General features: G+C 42.5%; 1 protein-coding gene across 1 annotated transcript; it reads right to left on the bottom strand.

Moving 5' to 3' along the window:
• Positions 1–33: 33 nt before the first annotated feature.
• Positions 34–21,361, bottom strand: SQOR (sulfide quinone oxidoreductase). Its single transcript, XM_074966391.1, has 10 exons — positions 21,223–21,361; positions 13,065–13,315; positions 12,109–12,279; positions 11,439–11,492; positions 9,237–9,431; positions 7,793–8,002; positions 7,082–7,265; positions 5,969–6,036; positions 3,452–3,630; positions 34–2,512 (listed from the first exon to the last, which is right to left on the bottom strand). The coding sequence occupies exons 2-10, from the start codon at positions 13,296–13,298 to the stop codon at positions 2,455–2,457; spliced, it is 1,353 nt and encodes a 450-aa protein (XP_074822492.1). The 5' UTR covers positions 13,299–13,315; positions 21,223–21,361; the 3' UTR covers positions 34–2,454.
• Between the last annotated feature and the right edge of the window lie 938 nt (positions 21,362–22,299).

Genomic DNA, 22,299 nt, shown 5'->3' with positions numbered 1-22,299 from the left:
TACTTTTTTCTGTGCTATGACTCTCAATAAGTCTTCCTCTTTTTTTTTTTTTTTTTTTTTTAAAAAGTCTCAACGTATGTGTCAAGACTCAGGTCTTACATCCATAGATGCAAACTGGGTCCAGTTCTGGTTGCCACACTGTAAAAGATGTGGACAAACTGTTTATTTTTGTTCTCCTCCTCTGGACTCTCTCCAAACAAACCTGGGCATGTTTCTTGAGAAAAGGTGACAGAGGGGAGACAAAGTATGCAAATATGTTAAGCTATTATAAAAGGGCACTGATCAGTTGTTTTCCCATGTCCTTTTCAGTATGACAAGAAGTAATGGGCTTAATCTGCAGCAAGAAAGACCTAGGTTAGATATTAGGAAAAAACTATCAATAAGGTTAGTTAAGCTCTGGACTGTGTTTCCACAGGAGGTTGTGGAATTCTCTGATTTGAAGGAGTTTTAAAAAAAAATAAATAGTTTGGACAACTCATGGATGCCATAGGTTTATTTGGTCCCGACATTGCACAGAGGCTTGGACTGGACTTCTTGAGGTCCCTTCCATCTCTACATGTGTATGAAACAGTACAGTCCCACATTCTTCCATTGAGGGTAAGAGCAAAACGTTAATGTGACAGAAGTTAATCTTTTACACCCTGCACAAGAACAGTGGATTTTCCCACAAGTAGTGTCCTTTATTTTGCCTTTGCTTTCCCCCTGATATTTAGAGCTTCATTTTCATCTTTTGTACCAGTCTAAGTCAGGTATAATCCAATTTTGTCAAATACTGGTGTAAATGAGATCAGAATTTGGGTTCAAGTTCTATTTTAGATACATACTGCCTAGACTTTCCCCTTGAATCTCCCATGTTAAGGGGATCCACCCTCATCAAGAAACACTAATGACCTCTTCCTGCTCAAGTACAGAGGCTATGTGTCTTTATTCTTAATTTGTAACTTGCTGCTTTTGCATTTCTTTGCTTTCAGGGCTTGCTTCTCCTACCATGCTGACTATTACAGTCTTTTGTGTTGTGAATGAGGAGAAGGTTAGCATCCCTCAGTTCTCTTCCTCTGATTTCATCCATTTCATGACTAACTATCGATCATATCTAAGTCTAGAAGCTGCAGCTCTTGGCTGTCAGTCGTCTCAAACTTCTTCCTATTAGGCCAAGCTGACAACTGGAAATGAAGGATGTTCAAGTGGTGAGGATGCTAATGTGGGCACCATGAGATCCAAATTCAAGTCTCTTCTCCATGACAGATTGATGCTGGGCAAGTCACCTAATCTTTGTTCCTTACCTCAAAGGACTAGTGAGAGGCTCATATTCTGGTGTAAGCACTATAGCTAGAACTCTATCCTTATTGTCTCCTAGGGTTGCAACGGCTGTCATTCTGGTCTTAACTCTCCTTCCCTCCTATGTAACGTTTTACCAAGACATGCCACTTGGGGCTGTTAAGATCATGGATATACAACTGTCTTGCTATCACCATTGCTTAATCCTTTATGGAGCAGTCATCTCATTTGGACTACATTAAGTATTTTTGGCCTCCTAACTTTCCCTCCTCTGTTATATCTGAAACACAGCTGACAAGTCTTCTCTCCACCATTCTGCCCTGCATGGGCTGCCTGAACTACATGAAGTACAAGATTCTTGTCCTTTTTGTGGTTTTTGATCATTACCTCCACCTGGGCCTCTGTTCCTTCTTGCCCTATTCTTCTTGTTTGCTTTGGATGTTTGTTCATACTACTGCCTACCACAGTTGTCTACAGATCCCTTCTTAAACACAGTTTAAATAGTCATCTGTTCTCCAATCTATTCCCCATTCTTTCCTTGTTTTAAAGTTCTTAAGGAATGTTAGTATTGTGTACATTTAAAGTACTTTTTGGGGGGGGGGGCTGAGTTTGACACCACACCCTCAATTTAGCAGTTGTTTAGGGTAGCTTCTATCAACTGCCACCTCAGATTAAGTCCAATATTTCACAGTATGGGCCAGAACCCTATTGATGGGACATCTGAACTTCCTCTCAGCCAAGGCTTTAGCACAGTCATTATGTAGTTCCCATTGTTTCCATGCTAAGTGTACAAAGTAACAAAGCAAATGCAATAGGCTTTAGTAAGTAAATGTACATAGAGTGGGATCTTATTAAAGACACAATCCGTTGAGTTGGGTTTAGACTCACTCTTGTGTTACAATACTCTGGTGTGGTACCAATCATCAGTAGATAACTGCTGTCATTTCCACCCTACTGTTCCACCATTAACCACAGTGACATTTAAGTAACAGGACATCTTACATTAACTTTGAATTAAAGGTTTAATTCTCACCAGAAGAAAAACCTGGCCTTTGATACATCAAGTACAATATCCATAGAAGTATGTGCTCCTATTTGAGAGAACAGGTGTGTGTTTTAAATATGGTTCCTTTTCTTAGACTTAGTTCTGGCCAGTAAGCAAAGTTGACTGGATCATTATTTCAAACCAAGATGCAGCAGCTTTCTTATAGGAGCAGGACCTCCCCAGTAGCCCCTAAGGAGTGGGGGGGAAAGAAAAAAAAGTTTTAGCCACTGCATAAATTAGACAAACTTTTTCATTGTAACTGAGTAAACTTTACTATTGCTCCTAGCTACCACCACACCCGTAACAAATACAATGCTTCAAGTATTCTTTCAGGGAACAGGGGGTCTTTCTGGATATAGTTTCATGGGTTTACTAGTAGATTGCAAATAGATGAGCAGGAAAGTAAGAGTTCTATGAGCATAATTTTAGTGTTGGCAATGTTTTATCACCAGCACTGATTTGGGGAAAACAATTCTTGTGATTGCCTAAAATGCCTCGGATGATCGGAAACAGTCTTGGTCTTTTAATGAGATATTAAAGTGGGAATATTTAGTATTGCTGGATGTGTCCGCCAAAGTAGTTTATATAGATTAGATCGGGGTGGCAAACCTGAGCTTTAGAAGGGGCCAGAATTTACCAATGTACATTGCTGAAGAGCCACAGTAATGTCAGCAGCCCCCACATCAGCTTCCCCCCCCCCCACACTCTCCCAGCACCTCCTGCCCACTGATCAGCACCTCCCCTTCCATCCCTGCACCTCCCAATCAGCTGTTCTGTGGCATGCCGGGGGGGGGGGGTAGGGGGAGGAGCCGGGGCAGGGCCTGGGGCAGAGCCGGGGTGGAGCAGTGAGCACTCCCCAGTACATTGGAAATTTGGCACCTGTAGCTCCAGGAGTCGGTGCCTATACAAGGAGCCACATATTAACTTCTGAAGAGCCGCATATGGCTCCAGAACCACAGGTTAGCCACCCCTGTGTTAGATGGTAGTGACATGAAACAAAAGCATTCTGATGAACATGATCTGCTCATTTTAAACCACAGTACAACCTGTTGCCATGGGTATTATGTGTATGTTTGAATGGGATCACCTCAGGAGCCAAAATTAGTTTGTGTACGTTGGAGTACTTACTTTAGTAATCCATTCCAGTAAAGAAAAGGCATTAGATCAGCTTTCATGTAGTACATGAGTAGTCTCTCCTTACTCTGGTCAATGGGAAACGTTTCCAGAGGCTGAGAATTGTAGTCAAATTCTGCTAGAATCACACTATTGTAGCCTGTTACAATGGGACAGGAAGTGTATCCATCGTACTACAATGAAAGGTATCTTATCATCATCATGTACATTTTGCACAAAGTGCTACAAGCAAGCTCTACCTGAATAGGGTTTATCAAAAACACTTCAAAATGAATGTTGAGCTTCTGAAAAGTTGCAGCATGAGTACACTAGAAACTGAAGTTTTTAAAATCATAACAGATGCAGCAATCTAAGTTTCTCTATAATGCTGTAGCAACAGGCCTCAACCCTGATCTAGAGCAGGAACCATTCAATCCTTTTGGGGCTGTCAAAAAATAGTATATAGTCAAGGACAGCATGTTCGTGGTTGTGAGGATATTTAACTACTTTTCCCTCCCTCACTACAAAACCTGAGCCAGTGATCACGAGACAGGAGCTTCTGTTCTCCCTCACGCATAAAATGGACATAAAATGTAATTGTGGCAAATTCAAAACTCACGAAGAAGGATACACTTTTCCAGTCCAATAGGTAATTAGACTGTTGAACTCACTGAAACCAAGATTTTAGCATGATTCAAAAAGAGATGGGACATTTATATAGATAAATAGAGAGATATGGTGAATGCTAACAAATCTTGGAAGGGATATTAAATTTCAGGTCTTAAATTGGCTTGTACCTTCATTTCAATCTCTATTTAGGGTTCTCGAGAACCCTAATTATTTGCTGGCCTCAGTCTGGCCACCAACTCTTGCTGGTGGCTGCTTTCACACGGTTTTCCTAAAATTCCTAATTAGCTTTAGGAAAAACATAAAATTTATGCACATGTAAACATCCAAATTGTAGTAATGTATTTATTCCTACCTAGTAAGTATGTTTATCACTTTTCACAGCAGACTTACTCAGCCCCTGCAAGTCTGGGGACAAATTGAGACCTGGATGGGGGGGAGGGAGGGAGCCTGAAGCCTCATGGCTGGGAGACAGAGCCCCAAGCTCCATGTCTGAAGACCTGTTGCCTGGGGCTGAAGCCCAAAGCCTGAGCCCCACCATCCCGGGAAGGTGGGGAAAACTCATCAGCTGCTTGCTCCTCCAGCATTGTGCCCCAGCTGTATCCAGAGGGGGGGCAGAGCCCAATTCCAAGGTGGTGCATCCAGGAGCAACAGGGAGAGGAAGAGGCTGCTGCTTTGCCGCCCCCGCAAATCACACCCCAGGAGGCTGTGGCCACAAAAAAAAGCCCCTTGTGGCCATATTTGAGAAACATGACTAAACTCTTTGGGGGCAGAGACTGTCTTTTCTGTGTTTGTACAGTACCCAGCACCATGGACCCCCTTCTTTGGTTTGCCCTTAGGCACTACTGTAATAAGCAGAATAAATAATGACTATTAGAGAACAGGATGAGACCTAATGGGGGGAGGGGGTGGGGAGGGAGAAGCAGCTTAACATCTGCCTACAATAGGCATCTCTGAAGCAGCTACAGCTGGCCACTAAAGAAGACTGACAAACCCTCCATTGCAACGGGCATATCTTTGACTTTGCCTACTAACATCAACATATAGCAACTTGTATATTTAATTAAAAAAAATTAAATCCTATCAAAACAAGGCATTCCATTGCTCATTCTTCTCCCACAGGGAGCAGACAGAGCAAACAACATATGATAATTGTGTAGTCTATAAGCTATAAGTCTGTAGCTTAATGCAGTACTTGTAGGCAATCAGATACTACAGTGATTAACAGTTTAAGACTATGTATAATAGAATTATTGGTCAATTCAGACATCTTTTTTCTTCATTCTTCCTACTTAGTGAGTCAGTAAAGCAATTATATCATTGGGGCTAGACTAGGCTTTGTGCACGGGGGTAGGGGAGAATTTAAGCTTAACACATGTCATTTCTTTTTAAAGGGTCTCTCTCTCCCCCCAACCCCCCAGTACTATGCAGCTTGTTAGCCTTTAAAAAAAGAAAAACCCACACCAAAGCATGAGACTCTTGTATAAATACTAGTTATTATTTGATACTAAAACTAAGTCCCCTCAATTATTTTCAGTTTTGTGGATTCTCCATAATCTTAAGTATCCTTTTCCCAGAAAGGCTTAACATAATATTGGTTTCAGGGTAACAAATAAAGTTTTGAAGTTACACTAAGTTTTTTCCTTCAGTACCTTTCTCCTTTACAAAGTCAATTTAAAAATTCAGGACTGGATGGAGAAGAGAGTGGTACCCTGTCTGTTCTTCAGCACCTGCTACTGCTGACAGGGGGACAGATATAACTAAACTAGCTGCACACGAACAATTAAACTGCTGTGTTTTAAGAATACAAAACACCTAAAATATACGCAATACTCTACTCACTTTTTTTATTTAAAAAAAGTTGGATAATTCTAATAAGGCAACTTCTTAGAAACATTAAAATACCTTTTTAGTTGGCAATTGGCTCTTCATTACCGAAGAAACTGTTTTATCAAGCACTGCAGACTGGGCAGCTATGTAAGAGATAAAAAGTTACACAACTTTGGCTACACTACAGTTGAAGCATTTTCCTACTATAAATAGTATTTACACTATAATATGGTGACAATAATACAGTACGTGGAAACAATTGTACAATTCCGTTTGCTTAGTAGAATGGGAATAATCCAGCTTTTTTTTTTTTTTAGGTTGTATATTCTCCAGTATAATAATCTAGTTGGACTTCTTCACCTTTGTTTAATAAGTTTTTTCCTAATTATTTCTACAACAGATAAGATATTGGTGTATGATAGCGAAGTCTGAACTTCATGTTTCGGGGAAAAGGGAGGGGGAGTTCTCTAATTCCAAAACATTTTTGAAGTTTCATATTAAAGTTCCAGGCTGATGATAATAAAATATTGTATAATGTTAAAAAGAGAGCAGACACAAGCTATGGCAACATTGCCTGTGCTGGGTTAGTTCAATACATCACTCATTTTAGGTGCACGGTTTCTCTTATACCAATAACTACATTTAATTATTGTATTTCCATATTCTACAGCTAGAGTATTTAACATTCAAATTTTAACCATGATAGGCATATGCCTAGTGTCCATTTTGCATAGTTCAAATTCAGTGACTGCAAGTACAGAACATGGGACCAGTTGACTAGGACAGTCTTAGCACTCAACTAGCATATGCATGTACTTTGAGATCCAATGAAGAGTTGCATAACTGAACTAGCGTTATGTTCATTTTTCATAGCTTGTCAAACTCTCTCTCTGTCCTAGAGACAAATGAAGACTCAGATCAGAGGTGTTGGGTATGAGAATGCTGAAATTGCAAGTTAAGAACAGTTGAAACCTGTTATCTGTAGTCCATACTGTAAGTTTTGGGAAACAGCATTGTTACTTTGCAAACAAAAACAAAAATTTTAATTGCTACAAGCCAATTGTACTTTGTCAGAAGTTTCTCTATTACTACAAGGCTTAAGTCTGTTTTCTGAAAGATGGAACACGCAAGTGTAATTATGTAAAAAACAAAAACACAACCATTAAAAAACAAGACACTGAACTATACCTATTGCTGCAGCTGTTTTTGATGTTGGAAGGTTTGTGCAGTCTCCAATACCAAACACATTGTGGTATTTCTTGTGTTGCAGACTTTCATTATCTATGTCTAACCAGCCAGCTGCATCTGAAACAGGACTGTTCATGAGTACATCAGGCGGTCCCATAGGTGGTGTGACATGAAGCATTTCATACTGGACAGAGAAAGAAACAAACAGCTAGATAAATGGAATTCAGTGAACAGGATTGAAATTGATACCCTTATTATAGCAGGTCAAATCTGCATTGGGATGAGGGGGAGAAGATTAAAGAGGGGGAGAAGAGGCTCTTCTGCCTTGTTACAGTCACATGTAAGGTTCAATTTCTTAGTATTTTTGAGCATGTCCTTGCTACGTGCTTTAATATTGCTAGCCAATTACTGATCCACTCCAGCTGTGCTATTCACAAACAATTTTAGTCAGAGCGGAGCTTCTTTTGACCACTCAGCTACATCTGCTGAGTGCGCGGATCCTGCTCAGAGTTTTTTGAGGGAAATGACAATATTACCATTTTAGCTGGAATAGCCCCAGTTTGTGTTTCCATGTTTGAAGTTACTTAGTTTTCTACATACTGGGAGGTGGAGGGGAAATCTCAGTATTTAGTATTTCAGTGGACAATAAATAGTGATGGCAAAAACGGAAGACCATCAAACTAAAGGCCTGAAAGCGTCTATCTTACTGACCTGATAAACCTCAGTCACTCCAGGTGTGTCCAAATTCTCAAATACAGCTTCTTGTTTGTCTGCCCGAACCTCAATGAGATTGTGTTTGTAGTTAACAACAATATTTCTAGCCTTAATTATCTCCAGCAATCTATTAGCATACTTCTGAACAGTAAAAATTGATCCAAGTGAAGTATTGAAGACGATGTTGGCTTTGGATCGTTTTCCTGTCTGGGTAGAAAGAAATTAATTTAACAGTGAACAGACTACAAAAGCAGTAAAACTGGATAGAAACACTACACTATTGTAAATGAGAGCATATACTGTGTAACTAGCAGCTGTTTTGAATTTTTATATATTAACATTCAAACAGTTAAAATGTGTATTGGAGACACACCATCTCAAGATTTGATCCTCTCAGCTATCTTATCAGAAACTAGGCAAGCTCAGCTCTTCTTTGGGCGAGACCTCCGAGGAGGACATTGGTGCCACGTGAAGTGGAGTAGCAGTCAGTCAAATAACAGCGATTACCCAATAAATGAGTACTAAGCAAGTGACCTAGCACAGAATAAGGGACCACAGCATTTTGGACGACATGCAAAACTGAGGGTTTAAATACTTGCCTATTAAAAAGTCCCCTGGCACTGTTTGCCTTAATGTCTTGGCCAAACGCCTATCTGGGTTTTGCATTCTGTCTACATAAGATTCCCCTTGTACTTTCAACTGGGTACAATCATATTCTTTGCTTCACTTCCTAAGCTGTGTGGTGAGTATTTTTAATAGCTAGTGCATTTAAGTGGCTCCTGTCAGTGGGGTTTGTGTGTAGCATGCATACTGCTCTTGGAATCCCTTAGCATGAAAAGTGTTATATAAATAGTATTAATCTTTGGTATATAGAACAAAGATTTTAAACATTAAGGCAAGATCCTGGTCCTGCGATAGCCCCTATGGTACCACAAAGCTTTACTAGCCAGCTGAGTATTCCCACAGCGTGGGAAAGTCACCAGGTAGTATAGAGCTGGCCAACTCTACACCACCCTTCCCACTCAGCCAACCTGGCTGAGTGGAAGGGGGCATGATGACAATGCTGCTGCACTCCATCTATTCCAGGCAGCTAGAAGGCACCAAACTGGAGCCCATACTAGCCAGTGCAATCCTGACACTGCTGTAAGTTATGTTGGGGACTGAATTGGCTCTCTGCTGGCCACAGCATCATAGAGCCGCAATGGTAGCTTAGAGCATCCTTTGTTCCTCAGCTGCACTGAGCCCTAATGGTCTGCTTCATATTGACAGAAGTTCAGAAAAGTTAGTCTGCAAACCAATTACCTTATTAAGATTTAAGTCACAATATATTGTTCCACCTCAGGGCTTATTTTTGTCATAATTACAACATGATCCCCATAAAATAAGTCTGATCTCTAGCAGTGGTAACAGGCATCAGTAGGGGATATGATGAAATATGTACCTTTCTTAAGTAGGCCTCTGACAAGTACATGATTTTCTGAGGAGCTCCTCCACATTTCACTGGAGTGTTTGGAAAAGTGAAGATGGCATTTCCTTCCTTGAAGTCTTGCAAAGCCTTCCATGTTTTCTCTACTGTGTGGACTGAATAATTGGAACCTATTTTAGGATAATTAAAACCCTCAGGCAAACCTTTAATCTACAACAAAACAAAAACAAAACGGCTTATTAAAATATAGCTGGAACAAATGGATGTAAAAAAAGTCTTCCCTTGTCTTCAGATACTTTAATCTATAACATAGATCATTTGGGAAACCAAAGTTTGAGTTGGAGGTAGATCTATTTTCCGCTGCACCCACAGACTTCTTAGTTTTTAAAAGTGGGCCCTGTCAGGGGGTGAATCCCCAAAACTAGCGTTTGAGAAAATAAGCTGTACAAAGCAGAAAGCCCAGTATTAATGGTGCCGTGATTTTTTTTTTTTTAAAAGTATAACAGTTGTAATCATAACCATTGCCAGCAGAGTGTGTGTGTTATATAAAATAATACTGCATCACTGGGCTCATGTACAGTCAGACCCTGGAAAGGATTGATCTGTTTTCATTGTCCAGAGTGAACTTGAAAAGTAAACGAACAGCTTAAATAGTGAAAAGTAAATCTGATTTTTTAAAAATATTTCAGTTTTTGTCATCTGATGTTATCTGTAGCAGAACTAAAGAAATCTTGGGCATTTAAGGAAACTATTTGTATCCTGAAATGTCTTATTGCCGTATCAGCATCTCAATCAATTTATCCATCCTCATGACACGCTTACAAGGAAGGGAATTATTCTCTGTTTACAGAGAAGGGACTCGGGCATTTCCGTGGGACAACTCTCGGGAGTAAAGCTACACATGTGCATTAGTGTTTGCAGCACTGAGACCTATGCCAAGGAGACATGCATGTTCACTCTGATTTGCAATTAACTCCCTGGGACCACTTGCAGTGAGTTAAATTATGCCCACACACAAATCCCTCGCAGGATAGGGGCCTATCTATACCTGTCTTGTGGGATCATGATTTTACTATTTTTAAACCCAAATAGTTTGAGATCTAGCTATAAACAAGTGGTGACTGGTTTTTCCACACTGTGCTTTCCCTGGGTATTCATTGTACTTGTCTTTATCAGGTTATGCTATAGAACAGCAAACATTGTCAATCACTAAATATTGTGCAGTTTGGTTTCAATAGAACTAATCTACGTAGGAGGTAAGTTGACTTTAGATAAGCAACAAGCTGCTTCTCACTCAGAAGTGATGGGTTCAAGTAATTGTTTCCATTCTGCCTCTAGAACTACCAGAGCTCCATAGATCACCATCATCATTTTCCCATTTATCAAAAGCTATGCCACATGCTCACCTAGGCTTAGGACAACAGTTGACGCAGATCCCACATATGCCTCCCACACCAATATCTAGGGGACTCAAGGCTTTAGGCTGCACTTGTCTGATAAAATGTAATAAACTTTAAGAAAAAGTGGCACCAGCACCAGTGGAATCTACTGCACCCTAATACTATCACCTTCCCCAATGCTCCACTGTGGGATTTAAGTTCCAGAATAGGCTCTATGGTGCCTCCCCCAAATCAGCAGAAACTGCCCCCAAGATGTAATGAATCAATGTCTCACTTGGGAGGCCTTGCCAATCTTCCACATCTGGCCCGGGCTAAGCAGGGTTGCAGGCAGCTGCACTACTTGCAAACCCCTCCAGTAGGGGCCTGAAAGCTGGGTGCTGCTGATGGAAGCTAGGCTGCGAATCAAGCCTCTTTTCTATATTAAGTCATTGGACCTCTTGAGATCCCTTGCAGTCCAACATTTTTAGGATTCTACAATTTACTCAGCCAGCCAATCAAGAGTTATTTCTGTGTGTAATCAGAATTGTATCTCTATGGAAAGACAATGGATAAATAAGAGGACAGCTTTGCGATGTAATTTGAGAGAGGTCATTTATGTTGAATGGTTTGAGAATGGCCCCAAATTGGAGCCCCTACTATCCAGTGGAATTTAGAGCCTATATAGCCAGAACAAGACATGAATATTCATCCAATAGCTATTAGACACACTTTATAGACTGTATTGAAAAAACACTATATTTAGAGGATCACAAAAATATAAAGTGCGATTTCTATGCAATTAACACCAGTAAAAATGTATTTGGTTTAAAGTGAATACCTTTTCGTAATGCAGCTGAAGCCCAAGGGCAATTATCAAATATTTGTAAGATATCTATAGTATAAAGGAAAAAAAAAAAAAAAAAAAGAAGAGATGTCATTTTAGACATAATGAACTTTGCCTCAAAAGGTTTGTTTAAACAATCTGACAACTAATAATGAACACTGAGATAATATAAATTACGGAAAGCAATACAAGGAAACCATACAAGGTAAAAGCTAAAATGTGGAATGATTAAAAATGCATCACTATGAAATAAACTAATACACTGAACATCCAAAACATTTACTCCATTGTTCAGCAAGGTAATTATTCCATATTTTGCAGTATCCAATTCATTAAAACAAGTTCTGAAAACATGCTGGTACTTGCCACCTGGAGAGAAAAGCATCTATTGATCTGGAGGGTTTTATCATCATTTTTGTTTTTTTAAAAACAAAAACAACCCCACCACCACACAGAAGCAGTTGTTATCATACTATCAGTGTAACAAGTATTTTCAATACATTTTCAGGACTTGTTGGATGGTGTACAATGACATTTTCATGGCACCCATATAGGATGGGAAATTTATTTTGTATTTGTGGGAGCCCTCTGGAGTGGGAAATCAGAAGTAAGTTTTTCTGACACTATCTTATGGCTCATGGATATCCATCATTATCACGGTTACCTTTTTGTCATCCGCTAAACGGATGCAGTTCTTGTCTGGATCCAACTCTGTGACTGTAGATTTGATCCATTTTACACCTGAAGGAATCACGCTGGCTGTCGGACGTCCAGAGGTTGCCAGCTGTTTTGCACCAGCACCAACTAGTGTCCACATGGGTTGATAGTAATGTTTCTGAAAGAAAGAACTCACATCTCCATGAATTGGCCTCCATTTAACAGCTGACAGGACTGCAGAGGTAGCTCACTGAGACCCAGGAAAAAGGGAAAGTAGGACAAAGTGCCTCTGATAATCCCCTATAGTGATAGAGGTATTGACTATCTTTAGAGGGAATCTGGAGCAGAGAAGGGCTGGCTGTGATGCAGTGCATTAGGCATGTAGCTCTGGAACCCAAGAAGATGTTTCACTTCATAGAAGTGAAACTCTTCAATCAGATCATGAAGTTCATAAACATAAGGGCAAGATTGACTGGTGGGCAACTACTCAGTTGGTTGCACAACCTAGCCCTAAGGGTGCAAGTAGGGTGACCAGATGTCCCGATATTATCGGGACAATTGTATTATATAGGATACCTATTACCCCCCCAAGGCCTCCTACCCAGACCCAATTTTTCACACTTGCTATCTGGTCACCCTCGGTGCAAGGCTTCTGGCTTTCTCTCTGAAGCAACAATATGTTGCTTTTTGATCATCTGAACCTTCACCTGGAAGGTGTGTCACACTTTGTTCCTAATGAAAGAAGCTGTATAGACAGATATGTACTTTGTAAATGTTGCCTCACGCACCATAGCTAAAGGCAGTTTTTTTATGGTGCATTATACGGTATTCTCCTGCTGGGAGACCTGAGTGGATTTTAATTCTAAATTGCGCAACAGAGGGAAGGAGCAAGAACACACACAAACCAGCTCCTCAACGAAGGAAAGCTACTACCTCATTCTCTATGTTTAAAAAGATTTTTACCTCATGCGGTTCAACAATAGCCACGTTTTCAGCTCCCACTTTCCGCTTCATCCGAGCGCTCATGGTGATTCCACCACTGCCCCCGCCGAGCACCAGCACTTCGTAGTGATTCTTAGCAGCACACCTGGATGCAGTGTGCAGTTGGAAATAGCCCATTTTCTGCACTCCCGGCCTAAGCAGGTGTACGAAAGAACGGACGCAGAAGCAGGTGGACACCACTCCCATGTTTGACATCTTCAGTAAGCATGAATCTGCAAGATAAGGAAAAGCATTGGTGAGAACAAAAAGAAATTAGGGGCTGCATGTGCTGTGGGAATGAATTATGGTTGGTTGGTAGTGGATTCTAGAGTTCACCGTAACCGACTGTGTTGTTTTAAATATTAGAAGCACCACACAGAGAATGGGATAGATGCTCACAGAATGTATATGTTAATAACCAAAATAAATAAAACTATACAAGCATTTTTTTTTTCTTACGTGCTGAGACTCTGCTCAGGCTTCACAAGCAATTACACCAGGAATTTCCGCTTTTATGCTGCTTTCGGGACGTGTGTGTTGCTATCAACTCTTGTAGGAGAAATGAAAGACTCTCAGCTTGGATCTTGGCGACAAAGAAAGGAGAGGGAATTCAGTGTAATGACAGCGTGGCCCTTATTTGTTTTAAGACCCTAAACCTATTATTTATTTTAAAAAGATTCAGCTCCCTGTCTACAATCACTTTTTAGTGTCTAGGTCAACAAGTTATTGAGATGAATGTTACCACATACGAAGTTCAAACCTGTGCCCATCCACCCCTGAAATGACTAAAACAATGTGAATTAGAATCATAAGAGACAGTGTTCCAGTCTAAAGACATAGCAAGTTATAAAGCATTACAGAGATTTATCTGATCTTTTATTGCAGTTAAAAAGTCATGTATGTTGATATTGGGTTAACAGAGGAAAAAAAGCCAACTATGAGAATTTTTTCTACGATAAGTGCAAAACCCTTTGATATTTTGCACCTACTAAATACAGATGGGGAGAAACCTCTTTTGCCTTTTAAATAGTTTAATCATTTATAACCACAACTGACTTTTTTTTTGGTCTGCATATTAGAATAGCAAAATGTTTCCTAGTAAGCCATAAAGTTGGCGACAGCAGCGTTCCCAACTCTTAGAATTTTATCACAAGTCTCAATATTTATAAATATATCTCCAGCTCCTTATTTACTTAGCGTGTGCATAGTCGTCTAGCCAACTGATGGCATCTTCAGTGGCATGATGCAGTTCTTCTAGGCCACTGCTGAGCCTAGTCAGCAGGCATTCATTGACAACGTGTGTCGTTGTCTGTGTTGTGCCACAGCCGCACAAAGGGCTGTCACGAAGGCCCCAGCGATACTGGTTGGCTGCAGAGACCTTCAACGGGGACCACTGACGACGAGCCAGGTCAAAACCAGGCAGGCAAATTGTGGGGTCGGCGACGAGGGACTGGTTGGGGATTAGAACAGATATCCATTCCTCTCGCCAGAGTGTTTCTGGCGTAATATCCTGTCGTGGTGGATGAGACCATAATGGGTGACATGATGGCAAACGTGCAACTGGTGGTTTAAAAAGGTGATTGTGCAGTGGCAGGCTTGAATTGGCGCGTACTTTCTCCAGTAACTTGCCAGTGGCAACCTCTCGTCTGATATGAGGAGGAGCAATATTTCTCAGAACTGGAAGCCATGGGAGCGGAGTCAGATGCAGGGTGCCAGAGATGACATGCCACCATGCGTATAACTGTGTATCTACCAGTTTGTTGTGTTATGACAGACTCCAAACGGGTGCGCAGCACTCTGCCACCAAATATGAGGTGGCAAGAACTGCCATCCTCAAAGTTGGAGCACGAGCACCTCCTGACGAACCTGCCAGTTTGCTATGAAGATTATTGCTTGTCTTAACTTTAGCGGCGGTCTTCTTCAGGTGGGCATGATAACTCAGTGTGTGGTCTAAGGTCACACCTAGATAAACCAGTTCTACTTCATGCTTCATCTTCTGACCATTCAGATAAACATTCAGTTCTCGGGTTGCGCTGGCGTGATGAAGATGGAACAAACTGGAGACTGTTTTTATGACACTTGGCTGGAGGTGACAAGTCTTACATTAGTCAGCTAACTTTGTCATGTCCCAGTTTAAGATGGCATCAAACTCGTGAAGTGTCCGGGCCTGGGTACCACAACAGATGTCATCTGTGTAAATGAACTTTCGTGACTCCGTTGTTGGCAGGTCATTGATGTAAAAGGTTGAACAGGGTTGGAGAAAGCACAGAGCCCGGGGTAACCCATTGCTCTGTCGTCTCCAGGCACTCGTCTTCTCCCCCCATATGGACTCTGAACTGCCTGTCATGGAGGAACAGTTCAACGATGCTTGTGACCCAAGATAGCAGGACCCATGATACCTTCACGAGCAGGCCAGCGTGCCATACCACGTCATACGCTGCTGTTAGATCAATGAAAACAAGTGCTGTTTTCAAGTTTCTCTGGAAGCCATTTCAACAAATGTGGTCAGCACAAGTACTTGGTCGCATGTGCTACGACCTCGGTGAAAGCTTCTGAAATCATCTCAGCATTCATTTTTTTAAAAATAGAGCGGCAGAGGAGTATGATTCTAGCCAGGGCTGGCTCCTGCGAACCAAGCAGGTACCTGGGGAGGCAGATATAAAGGGGCAGCAGGTCGGGCTCTGGGGTGGCAATCCGCCCTCGGTGGGAATTCGGCGGCCGCTCCGTTTCGCACTCAGATGCAATTCGGCGGTGGGGACGTGACTCTTCTTCGGTCGCTAGTGGCAATTCGGCGGCCGCACCATCACTCTGCGTCTGTGTTCGGCAGCAGGGGTTGTTGGTTTTTTTTGGCTGCTTGGGGTGGCAAAAATGCTGGAGCTGGCCCTGTTTCTAGCCCCTCAGAGATGCAGAGAAAAGCTTGAAAATACAAACCCCAAAGGCTCAAAACCCAGAAAGCAAATAGAAAAACTATATAAAATAAATGTTGGGTTAATATTTCATGACTTTTAAATGCCTGGAATTGGCAATACTGATCCAGTCACAGTCTGCAAGAGATAACACTGCATGCTAATAGTTTTGAAACAGAAGAATCACTGATCTATTTGCCCTTGAAAATATCCTACTTTTTTGAAGGAAAATGAGGTTTTCCCCTGGATAACAAAATCGTATCTCAGATTTCCAGTTTAAGTACTGTAGATCTCGGTTTGGGAGATTTCAGGGACTACATAGTTACTACTGGGTGGTATATTTTAGGAGTCTGATTTGCAGAAGATTTTCAGGCCTCAGAGTGAGAGATTCACTGGAATAATAAACCCTACTTTCATTTTACAGGACTATTTCCTGTGGGTCTGGCACAAACAGCAATTTTAAAAGGTGGACTAATGACCCAAGCACGGGGGACAAATTGTTTTAAGCCTTAAAAAAAAAAAAAAAAAAAAATGATTACCACCTGGGAGTGGCAGTTCCAGTTCTCTCCAAGTCATCAAGGAGGATTACAGGGAAAAACTAGTTATATAAATGTATTCTATCAGGAAGTTAACTGGGAATCCTGTTTCCGGAACATCATAGAGAGTCTAAATATGCTGAGTTCATGATTTTTAGGATCCTTGTACACAAATAGTAGCTGTGGGTTTGCTGGCTATATTTGTTAAGTGGTAATATACAAATTTTTATATATATATATATATATATATTTTTTCCATCAGGGAAAAGACCAATTTATGTAAGGTGCTATGTAAATGATAGTGTTATCCTCTATTGGCTGAATGGAGTTTAGAAGGAGAAGCAAATCTCTCCCCCGCCTCCCAAAAAAAAATCTTTTGTAGCTCTAAAAAAGAAAAAAAGTTTTACTTTTAGTCACATGTAAATTAACATATTTTCATATTGTTATAGAGACCATAAATAGAAGAGGATTTCATAGGTATGTACTGTGTATTACCAAGTGCAAATCCATTGCTGCTATTTGTGATCAAGAGAGTCTAAAAAGATTTGAGTTCATGATTAAATTAACGTGGGAGAAATTCCACAAGGTACTGCAGAAACATAGACCCTGGCTAACAACATATCAACCCTAGCATTAGAACACTGGCAGAAACTAGTGGCAAACAATGAAACAGAGGAACTGCACAACAAAAGACAGATGAAACTAAAGCAACAATAGTTAGACTACTTAAAACCTACTGAGCTGGAAATTTACACTTCAGCAAATGTTAATATGTCCTTTAACCTGTGTGTTTTAAAAACAATTTGAAATAAGCTAGTGTAAACAAAATATTCAACTTTAAAATAGCTTTGAACACCACATCAAGACAGCTACGTTTTATGTAGCTCACGAGAATTTAACCTGCACCTTCAAGACTGCAGTATCTAAAATATTTAAAAGTTTATCTAAAATTGAGTTTGAAATTAAGCTATTCTACTGCCGCACCTTATAGTGCAAAACTGCCTACTAAAAGAAAGTACTCATTGCTTTATACTTCCAGTTTTAAAGTAGCTGTCACTAAGAAAAATGAAGATCTATTTTAACAATGTTTTTAGTAAGGGTTTAGAATATCTTCCCCCCCCTTTTCTGTGGTTTGTCATTTTGCTGACATGTTCTTTGTCATCTACTCAAATACAGCACATTTAAAAGCATTACAAAATCTGGGTCACAATCTGAGTTGTAAAAACTTCAGTTTGGTAAACTCTACTATAGTTGTACTAACAAAAATGTTTAAACAGCATTGGCATGTGCTCCTGGGAATGTTTTTCTACAGACTTTTAGAAATCTCAAAACAGTCAATGTTTCTTAAAGCTTAATTATGCTGCTAATGTACCATAATAAATTTGTTTCCCCTTGACAGTTTTGTATTTTGTTTCCCAATTTTATGATACAAAATTAACCAAGAGGGATGAGTGTAAAGCAGCTAGTTCATGTGATTGATGGAAACAAGACTTTTGTGTCTGCACTGCTTAAATAGCTACAGGCTTTTGCAATGCACTGACCACCGGAAGACAGTAGAGCTCAGTGGATATGGTGAACTTTCATAAAAAGTTAATGTTTGAAAGCCCCAAAGGTGAGCTAAGACAATATGAATAGTTAAACAGCAATGCTTTTTCAGGTCTTTTGAGGAGCAGAAAGGAGCAGTTTGTCTATATTCAGGATTTCAGTTATTAGGAAAATAAGATAATGACTGTGAGAACTAGACTCTATTTGTCATTAGAAAAGTCGCCCTTTGTTCTAAGGATTGCAGATTTCACAAGTACCATGGAGGAAAAGGGGCTTGTTACCAGAGGGGCCTCCTCAAGGCTACAGCATGCCAACCCCCACCTCTCCCAAACTGTTACATCCCAAGCTCCCCTAAAATTGCTCCAATTAAATGACCCCACTTCTGGCCACCCCAGAATGTCTTAACATTGGCAGCAGGAATAGGCCTAGACAAGGTTTGCTATCAACACAACAGAAACAGAGGTAGCCTCTTAGTGCTGCAGCAATTGGTTTTCAGAGGAAACAGACTAACCAATCAACCCTACAAATGCTTATTGATGTAGATACAACTTACTCATGTGAGTAATAAAAATACCTAGCCCTTCATCAGAAGATCTCAAAGCACTTCATCAAGGAGGTCAGTGTCATTAGCCCCATTTTACTGATGGGGAAACTGAGGTACAGAGATGCAGTGACTTTCCCAAGGTCACCCAGCAGGCCAGCGGCAGACTCTGGAATAGAACCCAGCTCTTCTGAATCCTAGTCTAGTACTACATCCACTAGGCAATACTGTTCCAATTAAAATGATCAAGACCCCACTGGTGTGTGGCTTTCTTTGTTTTGTTTTTTTTTTAAAAAAAACGAAAAACCACCACCCCTGGTTTACAAAAACAGTGCTCTAATAACCCTTATGGTATGGTAGTCTCAGAACTACTCCCACTGATGTCATTCACAGGCGCAGAGGTTCACAGGATTGGACCCTAACAGTTCTGCCTTCCATCAATTTGCATGGCAAAAGCATGGCCCATGAACGGTAAATGGAGCGGAGGGCACAAATGCTATCTTAACAGTGAATCCAAGAGACATATTCACACTTGCATATCACTATCAGCTTACGCTAAACATTATGGCTGCCCCTTGCAGACATATGTAGCCATTTAATAAGTATTCTGAATACTGTATCTAGTACCCCACCACCAACCCAAATGCACTATCTAATCCACCAAAGAGCGAACAACTCTAAACAACACGTTTGGTAGCAATTCAGTATCATGTAAATAGAGGTAGGTCCTTTAGGAAGGCAGCAAACTGGTCCCTGGTATCAAAAAGGTTGAGAAACTTAAACTGTCAAGGAAATCTCGGGGACTTGCACCCGGCCATGGACCAGTTTTTGAGAAACCCTGCTAGAGGAGTCTTATCTCAGGACAGAGGAATATCTTCCAGCAACAAGCAGAACATACAGAATACAAAACGCAAAAAATCACCATATTTATAGAGTGGATAAATTTCACATCAAAAGATTGTGTGGGCACTGTCTGTCACAATAGCGAATAAACACCATCACAGAACAAATACTTCTGAAACAAGCCGTGAAATCCAGGGAATCTCAGGGATAACTATACGCCAGAAGAATTACTACTTTATGTGGGGCAACCAAAGGTCAGTTTAAAAACAAAACAAAACAGAAGCACTAGTTTGATTCAAAATGAAAAGATCTGCTGCACAATAAAGAGCCTGCTAGAAAGGAGTGCTCTCTTAACAGCCAGCCACTGATTAACACTGTTAGGACAGAATGCTGATTCTACACTGTACACTCAGCTCAGATTACTGAATTGTACATGGCACACTCCAATTTCAATATTCATTAATCTTATGCATACTAAAACCTGCCTCTAGGTGAGAGATTTTCCTATAGCTGGAGTACTTAATCCTAGTTACATACATGTCATCATCAACATTTATGGGTGGTAGTGTGAAAGAGCCAGCACTGGGAAAAAGAAAAGGAGTACCTGTGGCACCTTAGAGACTAACCAATTTGAGCATGAGCTTTCGTGAGCTACAGCTCACTTCATCGGATGCATCTGGGAAAGCTAAAGAACAACAGAGCTACTTTTCCTGTCCTGACAACTCCTGATTTAAATAAATCAATCAATCAGTTATGGGCCTGAACACGAATATTACACATTCAAAATGTGTAATAACCTCACAGCCATACCCTCCCAATGAGCCAACACACCAAGGTCTCTGCTAGGGTTGCCAAACCTCCAGGACTGTCCTGGAGTCTCCAGGAATTAAAGATTAATCTTTAAATGAATATTATGTCATGTGATGAAACCTCCAGGAACAGATCCTACAAAAACTGGCAACCCTAGTCCCTGCCGCCCAGGGCTGGCAGTTATTTCACAAGAAATTACAGCCCCCAGGTGTAATTGCAGAGGCTGGGGGAAGGAGACACAACCCTGGCCAACGCCCCCTCGGACTCAAACTAGTTCTAACGCCCCAGGCTGGGAGTCAAGCGCTGCCGGGCATGTCACTGCCCGAGGGGCACACGGGGCTCTGCACGCCGTGACCGCTGCGGAGTCGGCCCTTAACCCGGCAGGCCGGTTGCTCCTTTGCAGAGCAGACCGGGTCCCCTGGGGTGGGGAGGTGAGGGCGTGCGCCGCAGCACTCGCAGCGCGCCGCGGAGCTTGCGGCCACTCAAGGGGCGGCGGGCCCAGGAGCCTGGGGTGGCGCAGGGGAACGCAGCCCGCTTTCCCCCCCGAAGTCAGGCTGCAGGGCTAGGCGAGGGGCCCGACCTCACCCGGCCTGAGCGGGAAGGAGCCCGGCGCCCTGGGGGAGGCAGCCACAGTTCGCTCCCTGGGCAACTTCCCGCTGCCCGCGAGCTGGGCCCTTCCCCCGGCTACGGGCTCCTCCAGGGCAGCGGGCTCAGCCGACAGAGCGGGGCTCCCCCAGCTGCGAGCGGAGCGGGGCGGGACCGGGCTGGCAGACTCCCCCCCGCCCGGGCCCAACACAGACCCCTGCCGTCAGCCCGAGAGCTCGGCCAGCCCCGGGGGCGCCCCGCGCGCTGAGCGCTCTCGCTCAGGGCCGTGTCCTGGAGCGCGGCCAACGCCGGACACAGCCCCCGGCCCAGTGGCACTGACCCCACCCTGGCCCCCGCACCCGGGACTCGCCTACCTGTGGCGTTGGAGGAGCCCCAGACACCCTGCGCAGCGCCGACGAGCTTCTGGCGGTTCTCCTGCGCCGCCAGCGGCCACCGCTTCTTATTCTTGCGCAACAGGAGCGATCAGCTGGGCGGGGGGCGGGGGCCGGATTCCCGGAGACATTGCACCGCCGGGCCGCAGCGCTGCCCGCCAGGGGTGGCGGGGACGGGAGTCCAGCAAGCTCAGGCCCCGAGCCAGCGCGTCTTCCTGGCATAGGCCATTGAAAAGGAGAGGGTAAGCGGCCCTAAAGCCAGGAGCGAGCCCGTGGGGGCCGCCATCCCCAGCCGGTGTTCCGGTGCGGGGCTGCACACCCTGCGCGCGTAGCGCTTGGCAAGTGCTTCGGGGTCCGCGGTGGCAGGTGCGACCCACGGAGTGCGACAGCTGGAGGCAAGGAGTATAATGCAGGGTCATCGTGCAGAGCAAGCAACTGCCAGGGCCTCCCTGAGCCTTTGAACAACGTGCTCTCCAGTGCCGGTGCACGCTGCCTCCTGCGAAAAACCTCCCTGCCACTGCTGTTAAATGAAAGACAACTGACCGCCACTGAAAAGGTGCTGAGGAGGTGTTTTGCTCTTAGGAGCAGATAGGAGTTATTCTGATCCTCCCTCCCTCTCCCCCTCCCTCTCCCTCTCCCTCTCCCTTCATGGCTTCCTTTTCTCCTTACAACCACGCAGCTTTGAAATGCTTCAGCGTCCACAAAAGGTGAAACTCATTTCAGCTTTGGAGAGGTTATTCTCAGCTCGTGTATGGTTTAATTAACCTGGAGACTCCTTTGTGCTGGACCTGTGATCTCCTCCGTTTTGCACTGGCTCTAACTTTTAATCATCCCATGATGCCTTTTGGTAAAATACTTGAATTAAGCTTGATAAGTGTCAAGAAACTACAGTGCTAAGGGAAATCAAGATCTAAATTGTAATTAACCAGAATCCCTAAGTTAAAAACTACTGTGAAGCTTTGGCCGGAGGGGAGGATGAATCTTGTAAGCTGACATTCCATTTTACTGAAGCCCCATTATTGCCAGGCATGTCTACATTTGAAAAAAAAAAAAGACATT

The sequence above is a fragment of the Natator depressus genome, chromosome 10 (assembly GCF_965152275.1).
Source record: "Natator depressus isolate rNatDep1 chromosome 10, rNatDep2.hap1, whole genome shotgun sequence".
Classification (NCBI taxonomy): domain Eukaryota; kingdom Metazoa; phylum Chordata; order Testudines; family Cheloniidae; genus Natator; species Natator depressus.
This window is presented reverse-complemented; position numbering and strand designations above follow the sequence as displayed.